This window comes from Phalacrocorax aristotelis, chromosome 21 (genome assembly GCF_949628215.1).
Source record: "Phalacrocorax aristotelis chromosome 21, bGulAri2.1, whole genome shotgun sequence".
Classification (NCBI taxonomy): Eukaryota; Metazoa; Chordata; class Aves; order Suliformes; family Phalacrocoracidae; genus Phalacrocorax; species Phalacrocorax aristotelis.
The window spans coordinates 468,571-495,346 of record NC_134296.1 but is presented as its reverse complement, the minus strand read 5'-3'; the positions used below and the strand labels follow the sequence as shown (position 1 = coordinate 495,346).

The window sequence follows — 26,776 nt, the reverse complement described above, 5'->3', positions numbered from 1 at the left end:
GATCGCCTTTACAGAGACACCCCAGGCACCCGGGCCTCCTCAGCCCCTCTGCTCATTGCGGTGGTGTGGCCAGAGAGGACCCAGGCATCCAGGCGCTGGCAGAGGAGCGGGAACACGGACACGGACGCGCACACACATGCAGAGCGTTCCTTTACTGAAGGGGTTTATTGATTGTGAGAGGGAAAGGGCCCAGGGCTCCCAGGGGATCAGGTGGGCTCATCGAGGGACAATCATCTCCGCATGCTGCAGGAGGGGGGCAGGACACGGGTGTCACCACTGGCTCCAGTCCTGAAAGGCAGAGTCCAAAATATGACCCCCAGTGTCTGCCGGGACATGAGAGGGGCCTTGTCCCCATCGTCTCTCTCTGCAGAGACCTAGGGAAGGAGGAGGGAATTGCAGCCCGCAATACACCCACGACAGGGTCTTGGCTTTCCTGAGACCCCTGTGGCACCCGGAGCTCCGTGCCCCATGTGTCATTAACCCGGGATGCCCCTAAATCTCACAGAGCCCAGCCCAGCCCTCATGGTGATCCTGGGGGTCTGTATGGCGCCTGTATGCCTGGCCTGCACGGCAACCCTCTGGGCCCATAGAGCCCCACTGAGTGCAAGGAAAGGCATGGGGCCAGCTCTGTCCAGCTCACCCTGGGACATGGATCCTGGGCAGTCCCCTCTGTTTCCCTGTCCCCTACCCAAGTTCTGCCCACCCCTGAGGGCTCAGGATCCTTTGTGGGGCTCGAGATGCCCTGACGCTGCTCACCTAGACATCAACGTCTGCAGCCACAAGTTTCTGGCGCACAAGCTCCACCTGCTTGTCAGCCACAGGGGGCTGGGGAGAAAGGGAGGGTTAGGGATGTGCTTGGGTGCACTGGGGTGTACTGGGAGGCAGGGGAAAGCAATGGGGTCTTTGGGGAGGGTGCTGCCGGGGGAAAGCGGGGTACATGATTTTGTATGGTGCGCACAGGAAGCAGTGGGGGGTCCTGGGGAAGGGGGCCTCCCTGGGCAAGCACTGGGGTGCAGGGTGCTCTCTGGGGTTGCCCTGGGGTGTACTGGGTCACGCTGGAGTGTCGTGGCCATAGGAGGCGAGGGGAGGAGGGTCTGGGGCCAGCCGAACTCGCGGTACCTACCTCAGCCCTCTTCACTCGCCCGAGCGTGAGTCTTCTCTGTTAAGAGACCATGAGGCCGCACTGGTCACTGGGATGTCCCCAGACCCAGCACGGGATGGGAGGACCAAATTGCCCTCCAGGTTCACCCCACTACTTACGTTCACGCAATAACTTCCACTTGCTTCAAATATTGCCTAGGGACAAAGAGCAAAGCGGTGGTCTGGATTGGGCCTTGGTGGGGCTGTGCGTGGGGCACAGGTGTCCCCAGTCCCTCCAGTCCAAGGGCTTCCCCCTGGTGTGAGCAGGAAAATCCCTTCTGCTCCCCCCAGCCCCATTCCTCTAAGCTTCACCCACAATACCCGCTCATGCAAGGACCAGGGGTGGGGATGGAGACAAGGAGAGCGTGGGGAATTCAGGGCCTCCAAAGAGGACGGGGTGGGGGGGACCCAGAGACAGGGCGCTGGGGTGAATTAGCGCACCGCAAGGGACTGGGCCGGGGTGTTGAAGGGACAGGACTGCATGGGATGCGAGTGAGGGAATTCAAGCAGAGAGGATACGGGGACTTCAGGTGCGGTGGTTGGAGGGGGCAGGAGGAAGACGACTGCAGAGGACCGAAGCCAGGGGACTGGGAGCATGTTTGGCAGTGGGGGTTCAAGGAAGGGGATCTGGAGACTGTGCCGCAGTGGACTGGATGAAAGGCAAAGGACTGAGGGGACAGACGGAAGGAAAGGCATCGGGAACGCTTGAAGGGAGGGCATCTGGGGACCCCAGAGAGGACACGGCAGGGATCCCGGGCAGGAGATGCGTGAGGGAATCAAAAGGATGGGATGGGGAGGCCAAGAAGGGAGGGATGTGGGGCACCAAGACGAGAAACAGGTGTGGGCCCTTGTAGGAGTTTGTGGTGGCCCCTCCCGGGGAGGAGAGAGGTCTGACGATTCAGTGAGGAACCCGGTCTCTGGGCATCAGAGGCTTAATTGCAGGGGAAGCGGAGGGAAGAGATGGGATTGTGGGAGGGAGAAGGCTGCATTGCCCAGGGCTGGAGGTGCAGGGCAGCCTGGAGCAGCCCCTGGCTTGGGAAAGGGAGTGGCCAAGTCAAGGGCTTTTGTGCTCCCCGCTACAAATTTCACCCTGCAGGAGAGCTGATGTTCTGCAGCCAAGACCCATCCCCAGCCTTGAGCCCTCCCTGTGGCATTGGGGACTCACCTGAGCATCTTCTGGGGTGCACAGCAGGATGGTGAAGAGCAGGGCCACGCCGAGCACTGCGGCCTTCATCTTCCTCTGCTGAGTGGCAAGTCCTGGGTGAAGCTGGAGAAGGTGAGGGGCAGATTTATCCCTCCCAGAACTCCTCCTCGCTCCCCCGCTCCCCACCCCGAGAGCCTCCAGGGCAAAGCCAGGCGTGGCAGAGACGCCAGCCCTGGCAACAAGCCCAGCCTCGGCACAGAGTAGCCCCCGCCTCCGGCACAGATCCAACCACTTTCCCCGACATCAGTCCAGCTTCCTGCATGGGGCAGCTGCACCATGGAAGGGCCCAGGCACCTGGGGGTTGCAAGGGGAGGGCGGACAGAGCACCCCTGACAGCCGGACACCCTATGGTGACAACGCGCTGCTCCAACAGAAAAACGCCCTCCAACAGCCCCCCAAAGACAGATCCCCCCACCTCCCAGTGCCCCTCACCTCCCAGCACTGCCATCTCCCAGTGCCGCTCGCCTCCCACAGCAGTCTTTCCCTCACCCTGCCGCTCCCCGGCCCCCACCCGCGCCCAGACAACGTGGGTCCCATTCTGCAGAGCTCCCCTCTGGCTAGGGGGTCCCAGTGACTTGCCCCCCACAAGGCTCTGGCTCCAGCCCTCTCCCTGCCTGGGACTCAGCCACAGCTCACCAAAGGCCCTTTTCCCCAGTGTCCCTTCAGTGCCCTTGTCCGCAGCCCAGGCAGCGCTGTCCCTGATCAGGATCGGCCATTTAGAGGGACATGTTGAAGCGCCTGCTTGTCCCTGTGCAGCCACTCAGAGCTAATTGCAGAGACGGGGCTGCCCTGCAAGAGGAGGGATGTCTGTGCCTGCAGCATCAATGATAAGCTGTGTTTGTCAGGGCCCGTGGCATAAGGAGCCCATTCAGCAAGATTGGCTCTTCAGGAGCATGCCTGATCAGGGAGACTCTGGGGTGGTTAATGCAGCCCGGACACCTGGGCTCCCCCCAGCCCCAGCAGCAGGCATAGCCCACATTGGAGGGCAGTGCTGGGGGGACCAGGAAGGAGCAGGTCCCAGGGTATCCCACATGCCAGGGCTTCCTCACTCCCCTTGGTACAGGCTGGAGCCCAGAGGCGGGGGCATTCCCAAGGGTGCAGCCTGACAGCCGGGGGTGTTTCCTTCAGGAAAGCCTGGCGGCCGGGAGTCCTGCAGGAGCAGGGCTTAAAGCAGCCTACGTGCTGGGGCTGCCTCCTCAGGGGCACTGCATCCCTTTCCCTCTCCCCTCCGCCTGTCCTGCAGCTATCGCTGTCTTTCCAGGGTGAATTCTTTCACAGCACCCCTGGCACAGACATCACCATCCTGGGGGCCCTGGGCAGCATCCTCTGGCCAGTGTGGGGCAGGGGCAGTGTGGGAGTTGGGAGATTGGTTCATTACTCCATGCTGAGTGTGGTGCACCCCAGGGTGACCTGGCGGTTGAGTGGTTTCTATCGCCAGCCCATGGACACCGCCTGGAGCAGAGGAGGGATCCCAGGTATGCAAGACCCAGTTTCTCTGCCCTGCAGAGCTGGCAGCCCTTCAGGGTCATCTGCCAAGTACCCCCTCTGCTGGGACTGGGGCTTGTGGGGAAAAGAGGCCTTGGTGCAGAAGGACCTGGGGGTGCTGGTCGACAGCCAGCTGAACATGAGCCAGCAGTGTGCCCAGGTGGCCAAGGAGGCCAACAGCGTCCTGGCTTGAATCAGGAATAGTGTGGCCAGCAGGAGTAGGGAGGCTACCCCTGATTTGAACATCCATCCCGCACAGGCAATGGAGGTGGCAAGAGGTGCTGTGCTTCAGGACCAGCTACTTCTGAAGTGGCTCAAAGCCCTTCCTATGCTGCTAATATTTCTTTTTCAACTGGACTGTAGTGGGCCTTGGATCCTCTACAACCCCATCTCCAAAACCTTAGAGGTCGACCTCGAGTTTCTCTAGGTGCTTTCTGCCAGTGGCTCCAGGTGAGGCCGTGGTCCCTGGCTGTGGTGTAAAGCACATTTTTCTCATCTTGTCCTGTCCAGACTGGCCCAAGGGCTACTGCATGACCTATCTCCCGTTTAATTTGTTCAAAGGCTTGTTGCTGCTTAGGGCCCCATTCAAGACCGTTCTTCTTCTAGGTCACTCGATAGAGAGGGTTTACAAGCAGACTATAACTTGGAAGGTGCGTTCTCCAGAAACCTCACAACACCTAAGAAAGCATGTGTTTCTTCTTTGTTGGTTGGTGGTGACAAATCTGTTATTCTATTGATCACATCCATTGGGCTATGACAATGCCCATCTTGCTATTTTATTCCTAAAAACTGGACCTCTTGTGCTGGTCCTTTGGCCTTACTTTATTTTATGGTAAAACCACCTTGAAGAATCTGGATTGTTCGCCCTTTCTCAGACACTTCCTCTGCTATGATGCCCCACGCAGGTGTTCCAAAGCTTCACCCTGTTCCAGTGCCATCTTCATCAGTCCCTGGCAAATGGTATGGCTGTGCTTCCACCCCTGGGGCTATCGATTCCAGGGGTACTGGATATCCCTCCAGGTGAAAGCAAACTGGGGCCTGCACTCTGCTGCCAAAGGGATCGAGAAAAACACGTTAGCGGTATCAGTTGTTGCATACCATTTCGCTGCCTTTGAGCCCAGTTCATACTGGAGTTCTAGCATGTCCGCTGTGGCAGCACGTAGCAGCACTGTGACCATTCAGGCCACAATAATCCACTGTTGGTCTCCACCCCGCATCAGATATTTGGGCTGGCCATATGCAACTATTAAAGGGTGCGAGTATTCCTGAGAAATCCTTTGCTCTCCAGTCGCTGAATCAGCCTACGGATGGGGACCAGGGAGTCTCGGTTGGTGCGATAGCGTCACCAGTGCCCTGATGTGGTAGCAATTGGCTCCTGCTATTCTTTAACCTGCAGCAACCACACAATAGAAGGGTCCTCTGAGGGACTGGGCAAGCTAAACAGCTGCTTAATGTTCTCCATACTCAAGACAGCTATACCAAAAGCCCACTGATACCCTTTTGAATCCCTGAAGTACCCTCTCCAGAGGTGGTCTATGCCAAGGATGTGTGGAGCCTCCAGACCAGTCACAAAAGGTTGCTTTGGCCACTCATTCCTAGTCAGCCTTCAGCAAAGAGAGTTCTTGGGATTCTCCCGTCACTCCAGAAATAGAGATGAATTCTGCTCCTTTGCAATCGGATGGCATTAGAGTACACTGTGCACCAGTGTCCACCAGAGCTTTATACTCCCATGGGGCTGGTGTGCCAAGCCCACACAGTCCAGTAAACTTGGTTGTCCCTTTCTTCTGCCTGGCTGAAGACTGGGCTCTTCACTCCTGGTCAGCGTATTCATCACTCAGTTTTTGTAAGTGCAAAGCAGAAGTCCCTCCATCGGGGTTGAAAGTAAGATCAGCCCTTCTACTCTGCCCAACCGAAACTGGAGCAGTAGGTTTCCTGGATGGATGCCTTTTGGCTGCTGTTTTTTCTTGCAGTTCCTGTACCCAAGCTTCTAGTCTCCAGGTAGGTTCACCATCCCACTTCCTCATGTCCTCCCCCGGTCATGCAAATAGAACCACAGGGTGGCACGTGGTGTGTGCCACCAGCACCCCTTCCCTTGAGCAGAAAAAGGCTGACTCTTAATAACTGAGATACTGGTCGGTATGAGGGAGGAAGACATTTTTTTTTTAAATGCTGGGAAAATTCTTGGGACAGTATCTGCACAGCTGAGACACAGGCCCCTTGGGAGGAAGTAAGATTCTCTTTCAGTTCCTGGAGTTGGCTGGCCGATCCATCTGCAGCTGGTACCTCCGCATCTGCCCGGTTCATCATCACCAGGGTGTTGGCATATGATGTTGGTGCACTTTGTACAAACTTTTGCCACGTGGACTGTGTGTGCTGGATTTCATCTGGGTCTTTGGATGCCTCGTTGTTCTCCAGGTTGCTGTAAATCACCTCCACCACAGCTAATTCCCTCAAGTACTGGATACCTCCTCCAGTGGTGATCCACTTGCTTGGGAGTTTGCAAGATTTGCCTTGAAGGGATGCCTTTCCGTCTCACTCAACAGGAATTACCTCCACAGACAGAGGACTGCTGCCCCTTTTCCAATCCCTCTGTTAATGGCCTTATCTCTAGCAAGGGATCCCAGCTGCTGGGCTTTCTTACCCTCTAATTCCTGACTATTGGCCCCAACATCCCAGTGTCAGAGCAACCAGCTGATAATTTGCTCTCCTGGATGGCGGCTGAAATTTTTTTGCATATCTCACAGGTTGACCTCTGCTTCCATTGTTCCTTCTTGACTACAGGGGCAATATAGTTGAGGGCTGGGTCTCTGGTTTAGCCACAATGTCTGTTTTTATGTCTTTAGATCCAGAGACTTTCTCTTCCCTTGAGGATGCTGAATAGTGCGCAGTAGGCGTAGGACAGGCCCCAGAACAGTGCGACAAACTGTGTCTCTTTGGCATAGCCGGGGCCAGGGCACCCTATTTTCAAACATTCTCTTATTTCATCAGGATCCTGCACTTGCTTGGGTTAACGTTCCCAACCATTGGAGGTGACAACCATTCTAGGTACCTGCCCATATTCTCCCACATGCCTTATCACCCATAACCACACTGCCTTGGGGCATAGCCCTGGGTGATATTCCTAAATAGTTGGTTAACCCTAGGGAAATCTGTACCAATAGGCGCATTTTGGTTCCCCAAGGATGTTCAAGATACTGAAGAGTTGTTGTAACAAGGGAGAAAACGTCTGCCACACAGAAGGAGGTGGTGAAGGTGCCACTCTGTGTGTTTCCTCCACCAAAAACATCTCAGAGGGGAAAAGGGGAAAAGCGTGATTATTAACTGTCTCCATGAGATGATTCCCAAAGTAGAGTAATGCCATCAGTGCAGAACCCAAATACCGGACTAAGCTCAAGGCCAGTGCTTTCACAATACACCTCCCAGACAATACACCACCAAGCGCTACAGAGCTCAGCAAACTGCAAAAGACAAAATGAGCCTTTAACATGTACAACAAAAAAGGGAGCATGGCACAGATCAGATAAATTAATGTCGAGAACAGGTAAGTCAATATCCTGACCAGCAACTGTTAAACAGATCTACCAGTTATAAGTTCCCTCTAATACCCTCTGGTCAAATCTGTTGTTAACTCTATCCCAGCCAAAAGCAGTACAGCAGGACAGAGACTCCCTGCTGAGTCCTGTCCTTCCCCCCACCTTCCGCAGGTACTAAGGGACACTGGGAACTGGAAGGTGCTGGGAGATGAGAAGCAAGATGGAAATGTGGGGAAAACAGGGCCCCCACTGTCCCTCTGTCCCCACTGATGCTCCTGCTAGTGCTGCAGAGCTGCCTCTCCCCCTGGTTCTACCCCCCCATCCCTTCTCCTTCCCTTTCATGCCTGCCTCTGTCAGTCTCTCTCCCCCTCCCTACCTCCACCCCTGGGTTTCCTACAATGAGACAGGGGAAGATACACCTCCAAATGGCAAAGGGGAGAGCTGGGGTGATCGCTTAGGCTCTAACCCTATAGAAGTATGCAAGATGAACAGATGAACCAAGGGTTTCCACCAAAGAAGTAGTACGTGCACCTTTCTTTTTCTCCCCTTTCCCTCTGTAAAACAATGGGGTACCTCACTGCAGGTCAAAGCCTGAGGAGAACGACCATGCTAAAACTTCATTTGGAAAATAAATGTGGCAAAATTTCCACTGCCTCACAGAAGTGACTGCAGGGAAAACAGAGAAACTTCCAGAAGTGCTCTCAATCCTGCTTGGAGAAGGTGCAGGGAGACAGCATGGGTAGGATTAGCTACAACTTAGACCAGCCTTGTAAAGTCTCTTGTCCCTCTCTTTGCCAAATCAGAAAACTCGTGACATTTTACTTTTTCAGTACATTACTGTTACAGAAACATGAGCATGTCTTTTGAGATACCATTAATCCAACAGATGGGATCTTCCTGAATAGCACCTTTCATTTTAAGTGGCTATCACATGCCATCCACCTGATTTACACTTATCTCAAAGGCAGCCTTGACCTCTCCTAAGTCAATATTCTTCAATTATGACAGTGTGTAACGTTCAGAAATTCTTTTCGAAATAACTTCAGAATACAAAAAAACATCACAGCATATTTAAATACATGATACATAATTCAACACTGTGTAACTCAGCTATCTAGTAAATAATGCGCAAAGCAGAAGGAGTGAAAATGAAAATCTTCCAGGTGACTGCCCACTCTTTGGGCAATTTCAAAGCAAATACTCAAGTCAGTTGCCTTAAATCTTTTCACAACTGATCCACAACACATCTCTTATTTATAGTTAATGTCACATAAAGATATGACCTTATCCATAACCCTGAAAAATGGCGTATAATGTCAATGAAGAATCTGTGCCATTTACAGTTCTTGTGAACCACTTATCAGTGTATTTGTATTTACCTCTTTTCACGTGGATAAAACTAGACAGGCTTTCTTTGAAGTCATGACAGGTGTCTGTATCATCATGGGGACAAAACTAGTAATGCCGTAGTTTCATTGAAACTCAGGCAAACCTCCCACTGACTTCAAAACCTAAACCAGATTTTGACCACCGGCCTTTGATTCCCAGCTTGCGGCTCACAAAAAGAAATTATCCTCACACCCTTATAAACATAGGCCTAAAATAGAGCACTATTTTACTTTCAGACATGTGACATGGACTGCTGCGTGGTTTTGGAAGTGAATGATGGTTGGGAAGCACAGCGTGGTAGCTTGAATTACCGTGCAACATAACAAACAGAGGAACGTGCCAGCCTTACAAAGTATTCATGGATCTGCTATCATAATGTTGATGTCTCATGAACTCAGTACAGGCAATGAATCTAGTGCCTGTTGCTCTGTGCGGCTAGAGGATTTGCTGGTCATTACACGTGGTTACTTCTGACTATCACTGCTGTGGTTTAACCCCAGCCACCAACTAAGCACTACACAGCCGCTCGCCCACTCCTGCCCTCCCTCCGGTGGGATGGGGATGGTAATGGGAAGAGTAAAACTGAGAAAACTCATGGGTTGAGAAAAGAACAGTTTAATAATTGAAATAAAGGAAAAAGCAAACAAAAAAATAGAGTATACAAAGCAAGTGATGCACTACGCAATTCTCACTACCTGCTGACTGACACCCAGCCAGTCCCTGTTGTGTTATCAATGTTATTCTCATGCTAAATCCAAAAGACAGCAATTCACCAGCTCCTAGGAGGATAATGAACTCTATCCCAGCTGAAACCAGGACAATCAGCTGCTGAAAGAGACAAGTGAATAAGTGCTGCAAGCATGTTGACCCAATATATGCCCAATTTCACTGTGAATATGTCCCTGCCAACAGCAGTACCAGCTCCCTCCTCTGCAGTTTGGGGCACTTGCATCCTTTAGGAGAGCAGCGATGGCAGATGGCGTGAGTGTCACAGCCGGAAAGAATAAGTGCATCGGGGAAATGGGGTGGCCTTGAGCAGGTCACCACAACCAAGCCCAGCACTTCTCTCAAGCGGAGCCCTCCTCTCCTGGTGCCCAACATTCACCCGTGCCCCACACTGCCTCCAGGGACTGAAGATCCCAGTCACCTGGCTGTCCCAATTGCCCATGCTCCGAGTTGTCCCCCCACCTCCCCGTGTTTCCTCATCCCAGGGTCCCTGTTGCCCCAAGAAGAGGGGTCAATCCCAGCCCCCTGTTTACCCAAGGCGCTGGAGAGGGGTCAGAGACAATTCTGCCTAGAGACGCCTAGTTGGAGGCTGGCATCATCTCTGGTGAAGTCCTGGAGGGAAAGACTGCTGTGGGAGGCGAGCGGCACTGGGAGATGGCAGTGCTGGGAGGTGAGGGGCACTGGGAGGTGGGGGGATCTGTCTTTGGGGGGCTGTTGGAGGGCGTTTTTCTGTTGGAGCAGCGCGTTGTCACCATAGGGTGTCCGGCTGTCAGGGGTGCTCTGTCCGCCCTCCCCTCGCAACCCCCAGGTGCCTGGGCCCTTCCATGTGCAGCTGCCCCATGCAGGAAGCTGGACTGATGTCGGGGAAAGTGGTTGGATCTGTGCCGGAGGCGGGGGCTACTCTGTGCCGAGGCTGGGCTTGTTGCCAGGGCTGGCGTCTCTGCCACGCCTGGCTTTGCCCTGGAGGCTCTCGGGGTGGGGAGCGGGGGAGCGAGGAGGAGTTCTGGGAGGGATAAATCTGCCCCTCACCTTCTCCAGCTTCACCCAGGACTTGCCACTCAGCAGAGGAAGATGAAGGCCGCAGTGCTCGGCGTGGCCCTGCTCTTCACCATCCTGCTGTGCACCCCAGAAGATGCTCAGGTGAGTCCCCAATGCCACAGGGAGGGCTCAAGGCTGGGGATGGGTCTTGGCTGCAGAACATCAGCTCTCCTGCAGGGTGAAATTTGTAGCGGGGAGCACAAAAGCCCTTGACTTGGCCACTCCCTTTCCCAAGCCAGGGGCTGCTCCAGGCTGCCCTGCACCTCCAGCCCTGGGCAATGCAGCCTTCTCCCTCCCACAATCCCATCTCTTCCCTCCGCTTCCCCTGCAATTAAGCCTCTGATGCCCAGAGACCGGGTTCCTCACTGAATCGTCAGACCTCTCTCCTCCCCGGGAGGGGCCACCACAAACTCCTACAAGGGCCCACACCTGTTTCTCGTCTTGGTGCCCCACATCCCTCCCTTTTTGGCCTCCCCATCCCATCCTTTTGATTCCCTCATGCATCTCCTGCCCGGGATCCCTGCCGTGGCCTCTCTGGGGTCCCCAGATGCCCTCCCTTCAAGCGTTCCCGATGCCTTTCCTTCCGTCTGTCCCCTCAGTCCTTTGCCTTTCATCCAGTCCACTGCGGCACAGTCTCCAGATCCCCTTCCTTGAACCCCCACTGCCAAACATGCTCCCAGTCCCCTGGCTTCGGTCCTCTGCAGTCGTCTTCCTCCTGCCCCCTCCAACCACCGCACCTGAAGTCCCCGTATCCTCTCTGCTTGAATTCCCTCACTCGCATCCCATGCAGTCCTGTCCCTTCAACACCCCGGCCCAGTCCCTTGCGGTGCGCTAATTCACCCCAGCGCCCTGTCTCTGGGTCCCCCCCACCCCGTCCTCTTTGGAGGCCCTGAATTCCCCACGCTCTCCTTGTCTCCATCCCCACCCCTGGTCCTTGCATGAGCGGGTATCGTGGGTGAAGCTTAGAGGAATGGGGCTGGGGGGAGCAGAAGGGATTTTCCTGCTCACACCAGGGGGAAGCCCTTGGACTGGAGGGACTGGGGACACCTGTGCCCCACGCACAGCCCCACCAAGGCCCAATCCAGACCACCGCTTTGCTCTTTGTCCCTAGGCAATATTTGAAGCAAGTGGAAGTTATTGCGTGAACGTAAGTAGTGGGGTGAACCTGGAGGGCAATTTGGTCCTCCCATCCCGTGCTGGGTCTGGGGACATCCCAGTGACCAGTGCGGCCTCATGGTCTCTTAACAGAGAAGACTCACGCTCGGGCGAGTGAAGAGGGCTGAGGTAGGTACCGCGAGTTCGGCTGGCCCCAGACCCTCCTCCCCTCGCCTCCTATGGCCACGACACTCCAGCGTGACCCAGTACACCCCAGGGCAACCCCAGAGAGCACCCTGCACCCCAGTGCTTGCCCAGGGAGGCCCCCTTCCCCAGGACCCCCCACTGCTTCCTGTGCGCACCATACAAAATCATGTACCCCGCTTTCCCCCGGCAGCACCCTCCCCAAAGACCCCATTGCTTTCCCCTGCCTCCCAGTACACCCCAGTGCACCCAAGCACATCCCTAACCCTCCCTTTCTCCCCAGCCCCCTGTGGCTGACAAGCAGGTGGAGCTTGTGCGCCAGAAACTTGTGGCTGCAGACGTTGATGTCTAGGTGAGCAGCGTCAGGGCATCTCGAGCCCCACAAAGGATCCTGAGCCCTCAGGGGTGGGCAGAACTTGGGTAGGGGACAGGGAAACAGAGGGGACTGCCCAGGATCCATGTCCCAGGGTGAGCTGGACAGAGCTGGCCCCATGCCTTTCCTTGCACTCAGTGGGGCTCTATGGGCCCAGAGGGTTGCCGTGCAGGCCAGGCATACAGGCGCCATACAGACCCCCAGGATCACCATGAGGGCTGGGCTGGGCTCTGTGAGATTTAGGGGCATCCCGGGTTAATGACACATGGGGCACGGAGCTCCGGGTGCCACAGGGGTCTCAGGAAAGCCAAGACCCTGTCGTGGGTGTATTGCGGGCTGCAATTCCCTCCTCCTTCCCTAGGTCTCTGCAGAGAGAGACGATGGGGACAAGGCCCCTCTCATGTCCCGGCAGACACTGGGGGTCATATTTTGGACTCTGCCTTTCAGGACTGGAGCCAGTGGTGACACCCGTGTCCTGCCCCCCTCCTGCAGCATGCGGAGATGATTGTCCCTCGATGAGCCCACCTGATCCCCTGGGAGCCCTGGGCCCTTTCCCTCTCACAATCAATAAACCCCTTCAGTAAAGGAACGCTCTGCATGTGTGTGCGCGTCCGTGTCCGTGTTCCCGCTCCTCTGCCAGCGCCTGGATGCCTGGGTCCTCTCTGGCCACACCACCGCAATGAGCAGAGGGGCTGAGGAGGCCCGGGTGCCTGGGGTGTCTCTGTAAAGGCGATCCCTTCCCACCCACCGTGTGCCCCCAGAAAAGGGCAGATCAGGGCAAAGTGGAGTGTCCCCCTAGGAGGCTGGGAGAGGGGAAGGGCAGGTGGTGCCAGCCCTTGGGGCACCCGGTGTTTTAGAGGCACAGCGGGAAACAGGTTCTTACCGGGGCTCTGGCGAGCACCATCCCCAAAGAGCACAGTCTGGTGTCAGGACAGGAGAGGAGCGTGGACAGGCAGCCTGGACCCCAGGGTCCTCTGCCCCACTCTGGGCCCACGAGCCTTCCTGGACCCCCAGCCCACACCCTTCACTGGGGCAACCCCCATCACCAGTCAGGAAGGCGTGTTGGGGCCACCGGACACTGCAGAGAATCCCCCAGGGACATGTGGCCCAGCTCAGTCACCATGGGAGTGGGAGAAGCAGGTTCCCTGGCGCTGAGCCCCTGTGGGTCTTCTCTGATGTCTTGTAGTGGGGTTCGGCACCAGCTTCAGTTGGTACCTCCACAAAAAGCCCAGGCAGGTAGAAGCCGTGGTGATCTGGGGAGCTGGAAGTGGCTAACAGGGCCACACCTTCTGGTGCCAGGTACTGGGGTCAGACGGGGGGTGTGGGCACCCCTCCTCTGTGGTGTCAGCTACTGGAGTGCGTGGGGCCCCAGTGCAGCTACTGTAGTGTTTCGGGTCCCAGTGCAGCTACTTGGAGCGAGTGGGAGTCTTTAACTTCCAGCCACAGGAGTGGGAACGCTGTGTATCCTAAAACCACTATGGGAGGGAAAGGGAAAGGGAAAGGGAAGGGAAAGCAGTGGACAAGGAGGGGGAAGGGGCATGTGCTGTCAGGGCTGGCACTCACTGGGTCTCTCCCTCTAGTCCCAGAGGCAGCTCTTCTCCCAGGGCTGTAGCGTTCGCAAGCTGTTGAGCTCTACATGCAGGGAGAAGGCAGACAGATTCTGCAGGGCTTGTTCGGGCCAAACGGTCTTGGAGCTGCTGCTGCTGGAGATTCAGAGCTGTCTGTGCTGGGAAACCGGCCCTCGTGCCTAAGCCCAAGGCGTGTCCTAGTGCTGCTGATCAGCCACACTTGACTCAGGGATGGGGCCTCGGCTTGAGCAGGCATTGGCCCTCAGTGAAAAGTGTCTTGGTGTCAACATGCCATGAGAGGCAGGACAGCCTCTTGCCTTTGGAGAGAGAAACAAACACTAGACGAGTCCTTTCTTCTTCAGCCACCTGCAACCCATCTTGAAACGCTTTCCCAGGGGCCAGTCCTGTCCTTGGGTGGGAGGAGAGCAGGGCAGGGCCCTGACTCCACAGGCTGCTGCTCTCCATCCCGCAAGGGTGGCCAGGAAAACCCTGCTTCCCGAGTGCTGGTGGGAGCAGGAGGACAGGTGATGCTGGGGAGGGCAGCCGCCCTCCCGCCTGCCCAGCTGAAGAAACAGCTTCCTCTGTCTCTTCCTCCTCCTTCCCAGATGGAATCTTTTCCACGCTGTCAGCCTGCCCCTTCCTGCTTCTCGGTCTGCACCAAGCGTCATGCCCTCAACCTTCAGCCATGCTCCCCCCAGGCTGAGACCCTCCTGCCTCCCATCTCCCCCTGCTCCAGCACACATAGCCCCACCTGTTCCCATGGTGCCTCCAGCTCGGGACACGTTTCAGTCTTTTGCCTAGGAATGCAGAGAAGCGCTTGGTGTCAGGACTGAGCATCAGCGCGGGCCCTCAGCCTGTCTCCTGCTCCTGTTGCACGAGAGCTGCTCTCCTGGCCGGTCTGAGTACCCCCCTTGGCCTGAGAGGTTCACTGCGGAGGGAGAGAGGGGTGTCCTGGGTCACCGCCCTGGTCGAGCTCCTCTTGGGAGAGCCATGTTCACCTGCAGGCGGATCCAGAGGAGGACCCGAGGGGCTACTCACAGCTGCGTGAACAGGATGTTCTCCTGCTGTGCAGGGCCAGGGGCCTGCGAGGGGCTGTGGCTGGGATGGACAGTGCAGGCTGGTGGGTAGCTAGCGTATGGGTTTGGGAACGGTTGAGGTGTTTGTGCTGTGAGCCCGTGGTCCAGTGCAGAGGGAACGGAGAACACAGAAGTCGTCTCGGTGTGATGTGCGTGAATGGCAAAGGAATGTGAATTTGGAGAGGAAAAATGCCTGCTCGTCTCTGGGCTGGGACTGCTCTGAAGTCGCAAAGTCATGACCTGTAGCTGTCCCTGCTAGACCCTGGGGAGTCACTGCTGACACCGCTATGCCACCTTGGCCCTTTCAGTGGGAAGGAGCTGATGCAGAGGGATGTTCACTGCGGGGTCTGTCCATGCTGTTTCACTCCCTACTGGTGCCCAGAGGAGAGCACGTATGGATTTCATCCAACACTGCAGCAGAGAGCAAAGGGGCCAAGAAAGTCTGCTCAGGAAGGTGCTGCGGAGGAGATGATCCTCCCCGGCAGGACCTGGGTCTGGGCAGCCAGGCAGAGGGGAGGGAGATGTTCAAGCTGCACAGCAGAATGGAACGTCAACGGATGTCAGGAGCTGGCACTGCCTCCAGCAAATCCGTCCCAGGCCCCCCCTGGGGACCCAGGGTCTCTGCCCAGGGTGGTTTGACACAGCTGGTTTGACCAGCAGCGAAGCTGAGCATGTATCCCAGAGACGCATAGATGCGCGCACAGACACATGCACAGGACACACAGACGGACAATCACACAGCCTGCCACAGCCAAGACACTGCCACCAGCAGCCCCCATGCACAGGACCCCCATCACACGTCTGCACCCACAGCCATGTTCCCTCCTCCGCTGCGACTGGCACAGACCGACGATCACTCGTGCAGGCACACGCGCGCACACTCGGGTCCCCCAAGCACTAGCATGGCCCCTCTGCTGCCCGCGGCCCCTGCCTGGACCCCAGCCTTCTGACCCACCCCTGGGTCCCCAGGTCGATGGCTGGTCCAGCTCGGTGCTCACTACAAACATGCAGCACTCGCACAGCCATCCCACGGGCACCCCACACTCGCTGGTCCCCCCGAGGAGGACCAGCACCGACCCCTGCCCATCTGATTCCCCAGCCCAGATGCGAGTTCCCCCTGCTCCTGCCTGGTCCAGCCTGAAGTTTGCTGGTGAAAACCCACGCACATCCCACGCAGAGCCCATCTGGGGGGGGGATACAGACCCTCGTCCCCTCAGCAGGGGCAGCTCCAGTCGCCAGCGCAGAACCCCTCACTCACCCTGTGAAGGGGAAACCCAAATTGCCACTGCCCAGCAAAGGCACCTGGTGACCAAAGAGTGATTTGGCAGGGAGGGCAGCAAGGGTTTAAGCTGGTGATGCCGTAAAAGTTGGTGAAAGAAACTCTTTAAGGCTCGTTCTTTAGAGTTTTAGAAAGTGGGCGTTTATTGCAGTACTGGGTACACAGGGGATCGCTCCACCTAATGTGCATGCCGGGTTCTTGTATTGCAGAGAATATATACTCAAAAAGTTTGCATAGTCATTAGATTTTGGGGAACGTATAATATTCATGCTACTCATTAATATATGCAAATGGCCTTGGCGCATGCGCAGTCGAGATCAGTGGCGGTCTTCCAAATTTCTTTGGTGGTCACCGATAGTCTTCCTCACCGTGTTCGCTAGTTGAACTCAATCTTCAAGCGTGCTCAGTACCCTTTTGGCTCGTTTTCAAGGTTATTCCATGTGCTTATTTTACAAAAATCTACTAATCAGGATTTATTTTTCCGTAACGCTAAATCACGTCAATTAGTAAGGAATGTATCCTACCAGGGTGCAGTGTTACATCGTACCCAGGATATATTGTCCAAGGACACAATACTTAAATCATGTCCATACTCCTCCTGCTGTCTAAAAATGTTTTCCTAACCTTATCTTGCTTGTAAATGTATCTCCTACCTATCATACTTGTAACTATAGTTTTGGTTATTTTGATTAGACAGGGACCAGATGTTCCATCTGGTATCAGTGATGCCCAGATGTCCTGCACATCCCCGATGTCCCATCTGGTGTCACTGGCAGGGAGCAGGGGCCCGCACAGAGAGACAAGCCGCAGGATGGAATCGCGAGGGTCCTGCAATGGCGGCGCCCTTGCCAGCAGAGCTGGGCTGGGGATGGACCCACGGCCAGCGCTCACAGGACAGGCACTGGCCCCAGCGTGGGGAAGGAACGGGCTCCTGCCCCGCAGGTGCCGAATCCCTCCAGAAGGGCTTGTGGCAGTAGGACTCTGCCCCAACGCATTCCTGTGTTTAAGCACAAAGGTCCGTTGAATTTGCCTCAAGGGGCACAGGAAAAACTCCCACACACTGGTCCCCCCTGTAGCTGGTTTTGAGGACACACACCGTTCCCGCCCCACTGGCTAGAGGCCCGGGCCCCCCCTGGGTCCAGTAGCAGCACTGGGACCCCCACTGGCTCCAGGACCTGACACCACAGAGCCCACGGTGCCCACACCCCTGCTCTCATTCCTGTTGCGGGCCCCAAATCCACGCACACTGCTCTTGGCAGCAGCTCACACTTAATCCTTGCAAAACAAATGCACGCACTCCCCTCCCCACAGCCCCCAAGAGAGTGAGTTACACGGAGCGAGCGTTAAGAGAGGATCTGTTACACTACTATTATTATTATTGCTATTACTCGTATTATTATTAGGGTTTATTTCCTTATTCTTATGAAGGTTAATGGGATCGCCAGGAGTGGTTAACACAATGGCCACGAGGTGACTGTCGGTATCTCCTGGAGCTTGTGCTTGCAAAGGACCCAAGGCCTTTGCCAGGCCAGGCCAAGGGCTCCCTTCCCCCGCCACCCCTCCACCAGTTTGCACAGTCCCACCCACCCCCTCCTACATCCCAGACCCTCCAGTTTGCATCCTGACTAAACCTGACCCGTTGCCAAGTCTGGCTTTGCCTGCAGCCCCTTGACAGCCCATCAGTCAGTGCCACTGCTGAGGTGTGGCCTCCTTACTGCCTCCCTTACCACTTGTGCTCAGGGCAGTGGCTCCGCACCTTCTTCCTGATGACTTCTTACTTTTCCTATTACCTGCTTCTGCATCTGGGCAGATGCCCTTAAAGGAACAGGCACTCTCTCCTTCCACATGCCCCTACACGCACCACCAAGGAGGACAAATGGGACAGTGACAGGAGGGTCTCTGCAGAGACCCTGTGGAGGGGAGACCCCTTCCCCTGTGGCACAGGACAGCAGGTGCAGCTGGAGACCACTCCCAGAGGAGCACTGGACCCACGACAAGCCCCCCAGCCCCGGAGGGAGGGGATGGAAATTGGTGACTTCTGGCACAGGAGGAAGGCTCCTTTTGCTCCTGCAAAGCTGCGGGTACATGGGAAGCACAGCCCCTGGAAAGAGGCGAGGAGGAGCCAGGCCCACCACGGAGACACGGGCGCCAGCTGAGCCTGAAGACCCATGGCACAGGACAGGCTGGGGGTGACTGTGCCGCAGAAGCAACTTTGCTGAAAAGGACCTGGAGGCCTGGGATGGTTCTGGCTGAGAAGGGGTTAATTCTCTTCACTGCGGTGCCTGTGGTGGTCGGGGACCTTTCCAGCTCCCCGCGCTCTGCCGCGTGGCGGGAGGCTGGGCGGGGCGGGGCCACGCCCGGGGCAGCTGACCCCGACTGGCCAATGGCATGTTCATTCCATACCATGTGACACCCCTCCCCCCCCCGGGTTTCGCGCCTCTCGTCGTTTTCCTTTCCATTGCATTTTTGTTGTTGCTGATTTTTTAATTTTAAATTACTAAACTGTTCTTATCCCAACCCACGAGCGTCACCCTTCTGATTCTCTCCCCCATCTACCGGTGGCAGAGTGAGCGAGCGACTGCGTGGGGCTGAGTTCCCGGCTAAACCACGACACCCTCACTTTCAGCATCCAAAATCCTCTTTTAACTCTCAAAGCCTCATTTTCATGTTCCAAACCTTCACTTTCAGGGTCCAAACTCCTCTGTTAAGGCACAAAGCCTCCTTTAGAGGTCCCAAACCCTCACTGTTAGGGTTCAAACCTGTCTTTTTTACTGTCTAACCCTCATTTATATGTTGCAAACCCTCACGTTCAGGGCCTAAATCCGTTCTTTAAAGCTCAAAGCCTCATTTTTAGGACCCAAACCCTCACTTTTAGAGTGAATCCGATCTTTTAATCACCAAACCGTCATTTTCTCATTACAAACGGTGACGTTATAATACATATTATTTTAATATAGTAGTATTATAGTATTATATTTCAAAGTACAGATCGGCGACCAATGATTACAATATTCAGTTAACTGCTTCCTTGTGAGGGGATCGAACCCACCCCCACCCCCCTTCCAATGCTTCAGTCAACGCCCTAGAGGTGACTTCTTTAAGACGTTGCCTTTAGACGATTCCCCACCCATATTAAATGTGACTTCCAAAACAACTATCTGATCCGAACATGCAAAAATAAATCCATATTCTGATAACCACGCCAAAATTCAGAGACCAGTCAAGACAAGTAGCCAAACTGGGGACTCAAACCCCATTCAGTGGGACTCTAACCCGCTTGGTCAACTTCGGGGACTCGAAGCCCTTTCCAAACCAGGCAGGGGACTCGGACCCCCCCAACAAGAAAACATCCTTGGCAAAGTTCTTCTTCTCTTAATAACTGACCAAAACAACTATTACAAGCACCGGTACTTAAAACCAAATTATAACTACAATTTCCAATTAAACAACCTTTCCCCTCCTGCGCGGGCAGCCCTTTGGCTGGTACGTGAGGCATTCACGCCAGCAAGCGCCTCATTGCTTGACCTCTCGCCGGGCCTCGAACCCAGCGGCGGGACTCGAACCCGGGGCCCTGGCTGGCGCTCCGGGCGCGCCCGTAGCAACGTGCTCGTCCGTCGGCACGCGGCCGCAGCGGGGCGGGGCCAGAGAAGGGGCGCTGCGGTGGTTGGCGGGGGGCCCTGCCTGTCCCCGCCTGGCGGGCGCCATTGGCTGAGAAGCCGGGAAGAGGGTGGGCGAGCGCCTGGGGGAGCTCCTGCAGAGCCCGCGCGGGCCGGCGGGCGGGGCCAGTCGCCCTCTTGTGAACTGAAGCCGGGCCCTTCGGCCTGCCCTGGGCTGGGGCCACTTGCGGAGCCCCCAGGGGCGGCGGGAGGAGCGCTGACAGGCTGGGCCTCCCCTCTCTAGATTCAGTCTTGGGAATGCTTCCTATCTTCCTCGTTTTTAAGAAAAAAATGGCATAGAAGTTGTAACATTTTCCACACGCTCCCGAATTCCCCTCCCACAGCGTGGAACGTCTTGAGCACCCCACTTTGGAGACAAATCTTCTACAGTTCTACAGCCATCTCAATTGCCACATCTTTTAGATTTACTTGTTCTTCCTCCCCTTCTTCTTCTTTCTCATGTTTGACTTTTTTTTCCTCTCTGGTTTCACCTGGGGCTTTCCGGTTGCGCCATCTTCCCATGAACCTGCACTCGATAAATGCAGGTGTACGCTGGGTTTCCCCAGTTGCTCTTCACAAGAAGTTTGATAGACGGAAAGGCTCTGGGAAGCGGCGCGTTCTGTGAAGAAGAGTGGGAAAAGGAAACGGGGGTGTTAAGAGCGGCAGTGCAATCACCCCGTCTTTGCATGCCGGCCCGGCTGGGGCTCGGTCTCCCTTCCCTCTGCCCCTTCCCGCTGCTGCTTGCTCTGTGCTGACAGGGAGGCCGGGGAGGCGCTCCTGCGCGTGGGGCACCTGGTGTGCAACCCCGCCGAGCTCCCGCTGCCTGCTGTGCCTGCTCTCCCCCTGGCTGGCGTGAGAGCGCCGCGGGAGAATGGGCGTGCTATGGTGGGAGGAGAGGACACTGTCCAGCCTGCCAGCAGGCCGCAGCATGGAGCGACGGTGCTGCCCGACGCCTCTCGCCACCAGGCCGCCCTGTTTCTCCACGGCACAAAGACGCTGCTTGCGTGGAGTGGGCGCACGTGCAGCTGCCTCTGCTGAAGGCACCGGGCGCAGCCAGGGATCTCTCGGGACTCGTGCTCCTACGGGCCTGACCCTGCCCTTGCTACCCTCTTGCTACCACCACCGCGTGCTACTCAGCCCTCCCAAGCCCGCAGGTCTCTCTCTCATGACGGCGGCCCGGGCCCCTCTGCCCAGGGAGAAAAGAAAGCATGCGTGCCCTTCCTCCATGGACTTGCAGGCAAACCTGCTGTGCTCCCTGGCATCTCGTCCCCGTGCGTGGAGCATACCTTCAGAGGGAAGGTCTGAATAGCCTCTTTTGCCACGTTGTACGTGAACGTCCCAAGGAGAGTTTCCTCTTCTCCGTCCGCATCCACTCCCTCAGGGGCAAAGCACAAGGAGAGCCGCTCAGACTCATCCCGACAGAGAGGCAAGGTACGCGCTGGCTCAGCCCTGTTATCCACCCACCCTCTCCTGGGGCTCGAGCAGCAGCCTAGCACCGGGTATGGTGGAGCTCAGTCTCCGCTTTGAGATTTGGTCAAGAACCCAGAGGTGCTTGGCCAGAACAAACCTTAAGAGGGATGAAACCTCTCGAGCCCCTGAAGCGTCCCGCGAGGGCACTGCAGTGCTCGCGAGAGATCAGGACACAAACCCCAGAAGATGCACAAAAGCAAGCAGGGCCCTGTCCTGGCTTTGCCCCAGGGCCAGATGCCCGCCAGAAGCGCCCAGCAGAGACTTACAAAGACAACGACGTCTCTGGGGGCGCTGAGGACGGTCCCAGATGGAGACACGTCTTTGGAGATGTGCTGCACAGTGACGGCAGTCAGATGGACTCGTGCTGGCAACCTGATGACCACCTGGCCCTGATGCCCTTGGAAAGGCCAGCAGTTTCCTGGGGAAACATCCGCCTGCAACCAGAACGCGACAGCAATGAAGTGTGAGAGAGCACTGGGGCCAACACCACTGCCCATGTAGCTCGAAGCATAGGCGCCAGCATGTCTGTGGGGCCTATTTCAGCTTGAAAATGAGGTGCCTGTGAGGAACTGGACAGAAGTAGGAGGCCCCCTGCCCTGCCTGACAAAGGGGGTCTCAGTATTAGGGAGCAGAGGAGAAGAGTGGTTACGAAAGCATCGTAGTCAGGCCCGCGCAGAAACACGTCCCTGCCCAGCGGCTCTGCAGGGCACCCGCCACCTCCCGCCTCCCGCCCGCAAAAAGGCACCGTTAGGGGTGAGTGTGGAACCAGGGTCGCCAGGGAGGAAGGCTTTCACCCAGCTGTGGCAGAGGACTGTGGGCAAGATGCAGCAGTTCACCTCTGTTCACCTCCCCAGGGGAACCACGGATCTCTAGCAAGCCCAGCCCTGTGTGAGAGCTTTGGTGTCCGGAACCTGAGCAGCACGGTGGGCTTGACCAGTACCACTGGCCTGAGGGGAGAGCCCCTGAGGTCAGTCCCCAACTTCTCAGGAAGGAAGGACACCTTCCCTGAAGATTTCTGCTACGATACCTGCAAAATAGTCTCAGGAGGCTTGGCAGCGCGGAAGAACCATAAAACCCTGCAGCCCCAATTCTCTTGGCAGTCGTAGGTCTCGGAAGTTCTCTGCCTGTCAATGGTGGCACCTGTAAGGAAGGGAGAGCAGATGACTGCTAGAGGCCGCAGACTAGAAGGGAGCTGGTGCTCAGGCAGTATTTGTGACGCCGCCGTCCAGCTCCATGTCTGTCAGTCCTGTCCTCATCACCACGCTGGGGGCGGGGGAGTGCCCAGCTGCACAGAGCAATGACGGCAGCCCCATCCCTGGTGAGTGCTTCTCTCACAGCACCACGAGGAGAAGGTCTGAGGGCTCTGGGAGCCTGCAGGCGCCCACGAGCATGACAGCAGACCAAAGCTGAGAGCTTGGAGCATGAGCAGCAAAGGACGGCCCAGCCATTCCCTTTGCAAATGCAGCGCAGAGGAGCAGAGCCCCTCCATCAGCACAGGAAGACGTGCGGGGGCAGCGCCAGGGGCACCTGTGTGGAGGCCGAGGGCTTGACTGGGAGGGAGTCTGAGCGACCCACTCTGCCACAGCCTTGCTCTTGGACCCCGTGAAGGATTTAAGCTGCCCCATTTTGGAGAGCAGCGCCTGGAGCACGGGCTCCTTTGGGGAGTGCTACGGGAAAGCGCAGGGCAAGGACTGGGCTGCTTGTGTCCATACCAGAGCTTTCCAGGGCCCAGTCAGACATCTCGACGTAGGCACCCAAAGCCTTCTTGGACGCTGCCTGGTTCACTTCCTGAGCTTCCTGGGAACGCCAGAAATCAACACAGAAAAGGACCACATCAGCAGGCAGTGCAGCGTGGCTCCTAGTGCCCGCAGAGGCAAAGGGTCAGTGTCAGGAAGGCAAGGCAAGCCTTGTCCACAGAGCTGCAAGACTCTCTGCTGCTGGCGTGAGCCGTGAGGACTAGGAAGATTATCTGTGGCCATGGCCATGGCCATGACCCCAAGGTGTGCTGATGTGGGTCCCCACACCACCGTCCACACCCTCTGTGCTCTCCAAGTCAGGTGGGAGAGAGGCTCAGGCCCTGTAAGCCATGGCTGGCACTGTACGTGTGCCTGGGTCCCACCACCGCCTCAGGAGCCTGCTCAGAGGAGCCAGAGGCACCGGCGCACCTAGGAAAGGCTCTCAGGAGTCCTCTGCTGCCTGAAGCGGCCTCATTTTGCTGGGGCTGGAGAGGGGCCTGTGCAGTGCAGAAGCTCACCCAGCAAGCCCCTGGGGCAAAGGCTGGGTTGCTGCAGTCAGCAGTCTGACCCCACCAAGAACCCTGAAGAAAATGTTCTCAGCGGTTCTGCCCAGCCAAGCCTCCCTCCCCAAAATGCAGGATCACCTTCAAACTGCGGATCTGTGCCCTCAGCCGAGCCACCTCCTCCAGCAGAAAGCGTGTCTTTTGGGTTTCTTCCGCCGCCAAAACGGGCAAGTTCCTGCACGACAGGAAAGCCGATCTGGTCAGAGAGCGGCCCATCGCCTCTGGGGAGCGTCTGAGCTCAGCAAGAGGAGAGAGAGACACGTGTGCTTTCCCTGCTTTGCCAGTGCTTCCCTTCCGCACCAGGCTGAGCAAAAGGCAAAGGCAGGAGGGAAGTACGGGAGCCCTGGCTGTTACGAAAGTGAGTGCAGGTAGCACGAGGTCGGCTGACGCTTCTGCACAGAACCAGTTCCAGCTCAGGAAACCTCTCTTACCACAGCATCTTCAGGTTTGCCGACGACACGCTTGTCAGCTCCTGGGAGGGAAAAATGCTCCGTTAGAGCATCTGCTACCAGAGTTGCCGCGGCTTCCCAGGAGAGGCTTCCCTAGGAAGGCACAAGCTGCCGCTTCTTTGGGTCAGCCTGCGTGGCAGCAGCACAGCCTGTGATTCCTCCAGCCACTGCCAGCAACGAGTCACTGACCTCTATCAGTCCCTTTGCCTGCGTTGTCCACACCGGCAGCGAGGTCGCGCAGTAAGCACCAGCTGCAATTCACATCACCGAGAGACGGTTATTTTAGTGGAGTTGCTAGCCATTCCCCTGCAGCTGCGTTGTTGCCTGCCTGGTGCCCTGGGGCTGGGCAGCAGGTGAGCTGAGGAGGTGGGGAACGTGGGGTGCAGAGAGAGGACGCGCCTCTGACCGGGAGCCATCAGCCCAGGCTTGAGGGGACTGCGTAGCCGTGGCCTTCAGGTGTGCTCGGTGCCCCAGAGCTACTCCCCATTTCCCCTCACTGCTTCGGTGAGCACCGAGGCTGGGCTGCATGGGCTAGGAGAGGTACCTCTCCATGGGTCCCCCTGCACGGCCCCTCCCGTCTGGGAATCCCCAGCTCAGGCTTGGAAAGAGCTACGCCCTTCTCTCGCAGACTTGCAGACTAAGCAAGCCATTTGGCCCAGTGGCCAGAGCAGCAGCACGGCTGGGAGGCTACCAGTCTTACCGGTAGTCCAAACGCCAGTGCCAGTCAAGGACCTCCTCAGGACGCACCCGCACCACGGGCGTTTCACACATACTGGCCCAAAAGGAAAGCTGGCATCCAGCACAGCCAGGCTGTGTTTGCTCATGAAAACTCACCCAGAGCCACTGGGAGCCACAGGAAGAAGACTTTCAGGAACCTCTTGCTCTGCGGGCCCATCTTTTGCCTAGAAGAGAGTCCTTTGGGTGTCAGTACTGCAAGTCTTGGGCAAACCCCCTCACCCGTGGACTTCCCTCTTCAGGCCCTGAAGCCATTGCTTTGCAAGCCTGCTACTGACAGAGAGCTGACAGATTGGCGCCCAGCACGAACACGATTTCTGTCCACACCATTCAACGCTGCAGGCAGATCTTCCCCAAACGAAGGGCTCCAGGAGCACCTTCCGAAAGGGAATGAAAATCATGCAGGGAAGTAGAGGGGTTGAGCAAATGAGGACTGCTTTTCAGTAGTCCTTCTGGTGTGGACCTTGCTCTCTCTCTTTGGCTGAGAGAGCAGGCCTGTTCTCACTTGCAGTCACACAGATTGCTCTTAGGGGTGTTTCTCCGCACAGCTGGGAAGCGCAGGGGCCTTGTCTGGCTTTCCTTCCAGACCTGTGTGGTCTCTTGCCAGAGCTGGGAAGACCCTTGCCCTGCGGAGGCTTGGCTGTGCTCCTGAGCTTCTGGCTACACGGCGGTTTGTCCTACTACATCTCCGGGAGGGTTCTGGGGCTCCGGCAAAAGCCTGGGAGTGGGGCTGCCAACGGGCTTTGCTCTTGGCTCTCCCCGAGAACGGGCACCGCACAATCTTTGGTGCACGACGGGAGCCCGGAGCTGCTGGGTGGGAACACTCTCTGCTCTCCCCCTTGCTTGGGGGAAGGGACATTCCCCTTCTCCCCCCGTCCCCCACCACAGCAGAAACAGGTAGTACGTACCTGGCAAAGATGCGCGTGCTCAGCAGATGTCTCCACAGGGAGACAAGGGCACCTGCCGGATGCCAAGCCAGGCTGAGGACCGCCCCTGGGCAAAAAAGCAAGAGAAAAGTTAGGCCTGTCTCTTGAGGTCTCTTCTCTAGGATGCCCAGCCACACGTGTTTGAGCTCCCTGCGGGAAGGCGGGCACCCAGTCCTACGCACTCCCTCCCTCCCTGGGGCAGCCTGCACTTCTCCTGCCTCTCGTGACATTTGGCCAGAGCTCTGGCACAGCGCAGCTCTCCAAGTTCACCCCAGGGGACTTCACAGCAAGCAGCAGTGCTGAGCTTACTTGCAATTCCTGTGGCCTTGTTGCGCCACTTGGCAGGCCCTTGCGTGGCAGAGCAGGGAGCCGAGGTGGAAGGGACCGTCACCAGCTCCACCTCCACGCACGGGTTCCTGTGGGAGGAAAAAGACAAATGCTGGTTGCCCACCATCGGCCACGCCACGGGAGCCGAGGCGGGCAGGAGCAGCCTGAGCAGAGGCCCTTGTCAGAGGACGGGCTGCCCCAGCCCACCCGGCAGGACAGCCCTATTCTGAGCCCGTCACTCCCTGCTCCCTGGCACCAACTGCCCCTTCGCAGACAGCTCTCGGTGGCCGTCTGGGGAGAGGGCACAGGCTGCTGTCCCCCACCGTGGGCCGTCCCCCACCATGGGCCACACCCCTCCTCCCTGGTCACTGGCGTTCTCCTGACCCCTCTCCTCCCCGCACAGCTGCCCCACCACAGCCAGGCAGGACCCCGCCTCAGCATCCCAAGGGGGGGGCAGTGTCAGGTCCCAGGGGCTGGCCTGATGTGCAGCAAAATCTCCCTGCAAATCAGGGTGGGCTCTGACCCCTGCAGCACAAGGCTACCCCCTCCCCAAAGGCCCCTGCTGCACACTGGCTTCTGACGCCACTGACTACATTGGGCCACGGCCCTGCTACTCCGCCCGAACCTGACGCCCCAGGCAGGAGCAGCCCACTTCGTACCCGCTGGCCTGGCAGCAGCTCGGCCCCGCTGCCTCCCCTGCCAGCTCTTGTCTGGCATTAATCCCAACGGAGCCTTTGGAGGCCCCTTGGTGTCTTCCCTGGGGGGCCTTTCTCCTCGCCATCTCTGGGCCAAGGCAGGCTCCCC

The 26,776-nt window shown here is 57.1% G+C and overlaps 2 protein-coding genes and 2 long non-coding RNA genes across 6 annotated transcripts in view; 1 reads left to right on the top strand and 3 right to left on the bottom strand.

Moving 5' to 3' along the window:
• Window positions 1–146: 146 nt before the first annotated feature.
• LOC142067279 (uncharacterized) lies at window positions 147–3,075 on the bottom strand. Its single transcript, XR_012663955.1, has 6 exons — window positions 2,981–3,075; window positions 2,306–2,407; window positions 1,261–1,296; window positions 1,124–1,159; window positions 757–825; window positions 147–288 (listed from the first exon to the last, which is right to left on the bottom strand). It is a non-coding gene; the product is annotated as an uncharacterized LOC142067279 (long non-coding RNA).
• A 7,422-nt stretch (window positions 3,076–10,497) lies between these two features.
• Window positions 10,498–12,776, top strand: LOC142067282 (uncharacterized). 2 transcript variants are annotated; one of them, XR_012663960.1, is made up of 5 exons: window positions 10,498–10,617; window positions 11,627–11,662; window positions 11,764–11,799; window positions 12,098–12,166; window positions 12,549–12,628. It is a non-coding gene; the product is annotated as an uncharacterized LOC142067282 (long non-coding RNA). The 2 variants fall into 2 exon arrangements; XR_012663959.1 differs by lacking the exon at window positions 12,549–12,628 and adding an exon at window positions 12,635–12,776 and having other exon boundaries at window positions 10,500–10,617.
• A 5,666-nt stretch (window positions 12,777–18,442) lies between these two features.
• Window positions 18,443–24,902, bottom strand: LOC142067118 (SUN domain-containing protein 5-like). The gene is made up of 9 exons (XM_075115432.1): window positions 24,819–24,902; window positions 24,174–24,235; window positions 23,967–24,007; window positions 23,617–23,710; window positions 22,949–23,033; window positions 22,264–22,376; window positions 21,503–21,670; window positions 21,053–21,142; window positions 18,443–20,385 (listed from the first exon to the last, which is right to left on the bottom strand). The coding sequence occupies exons 1-9, from the start codon at window positions 24,877–24,879 to the stop codon at window positions 20,254–20,256; spliced, it is 846 nt and encodes a 281-aa protein (XP_074971533.1). The 5' UTR covers window positions 24,880–24,902; the 3' UTR covers window positions 18,443–20,253.
• An 852-nt stretch (window positions 24,903–25,754) lies between these two features.
• The window catches only part of LOC142067112 (voltage-dependent L-type calcium channel subunit alpha-1S-like), a 50,625-nt gene continuing 49,603 nt past the window's right edge, over window positions 25,755–26,776 (bottom strand). The window contains exon 23 of one of the 2 annotated variants that reach the window (XM_075115411.1): window positions 25,755–26,061. In XM_075115411.1, coding sequence (XP_074971512.1) covers window positions 25,764–26,061 — 298 coding nt within the window. In that variant the 3' untranslated portion in view covers window positions 25,755–25,763. The remainder of the gene's footprint in view (window positions 26,062–26,776) is intronic. The other variant, XR_012663898.1, reaches the window with a different exon arrangement.

Coding starts and splice junctions, on each gene's coding strand:
- LOC142067118 (XM_075115432.1), bottom strand. CDS start 24,879: ATGGGCCCGCAGAGCAAGAGGTTCCTGAAAGTCTTCTTCCTGTGGCTC. Junction 23,711..23,966: donor GCAAACCTGAAGATGCTGTG/GTAAGAGAGGTT, acceptor CCTGTCGTGCAG/GAACTTGCCCGTTTTGGCGG. Junction 22,377..22,948: donor CTGGGCCCTGGAAAGCTCTG/GTATGGACACAA, acceptor CCTTCCTTACAG/GTGCCACCATTGACAGGCAG.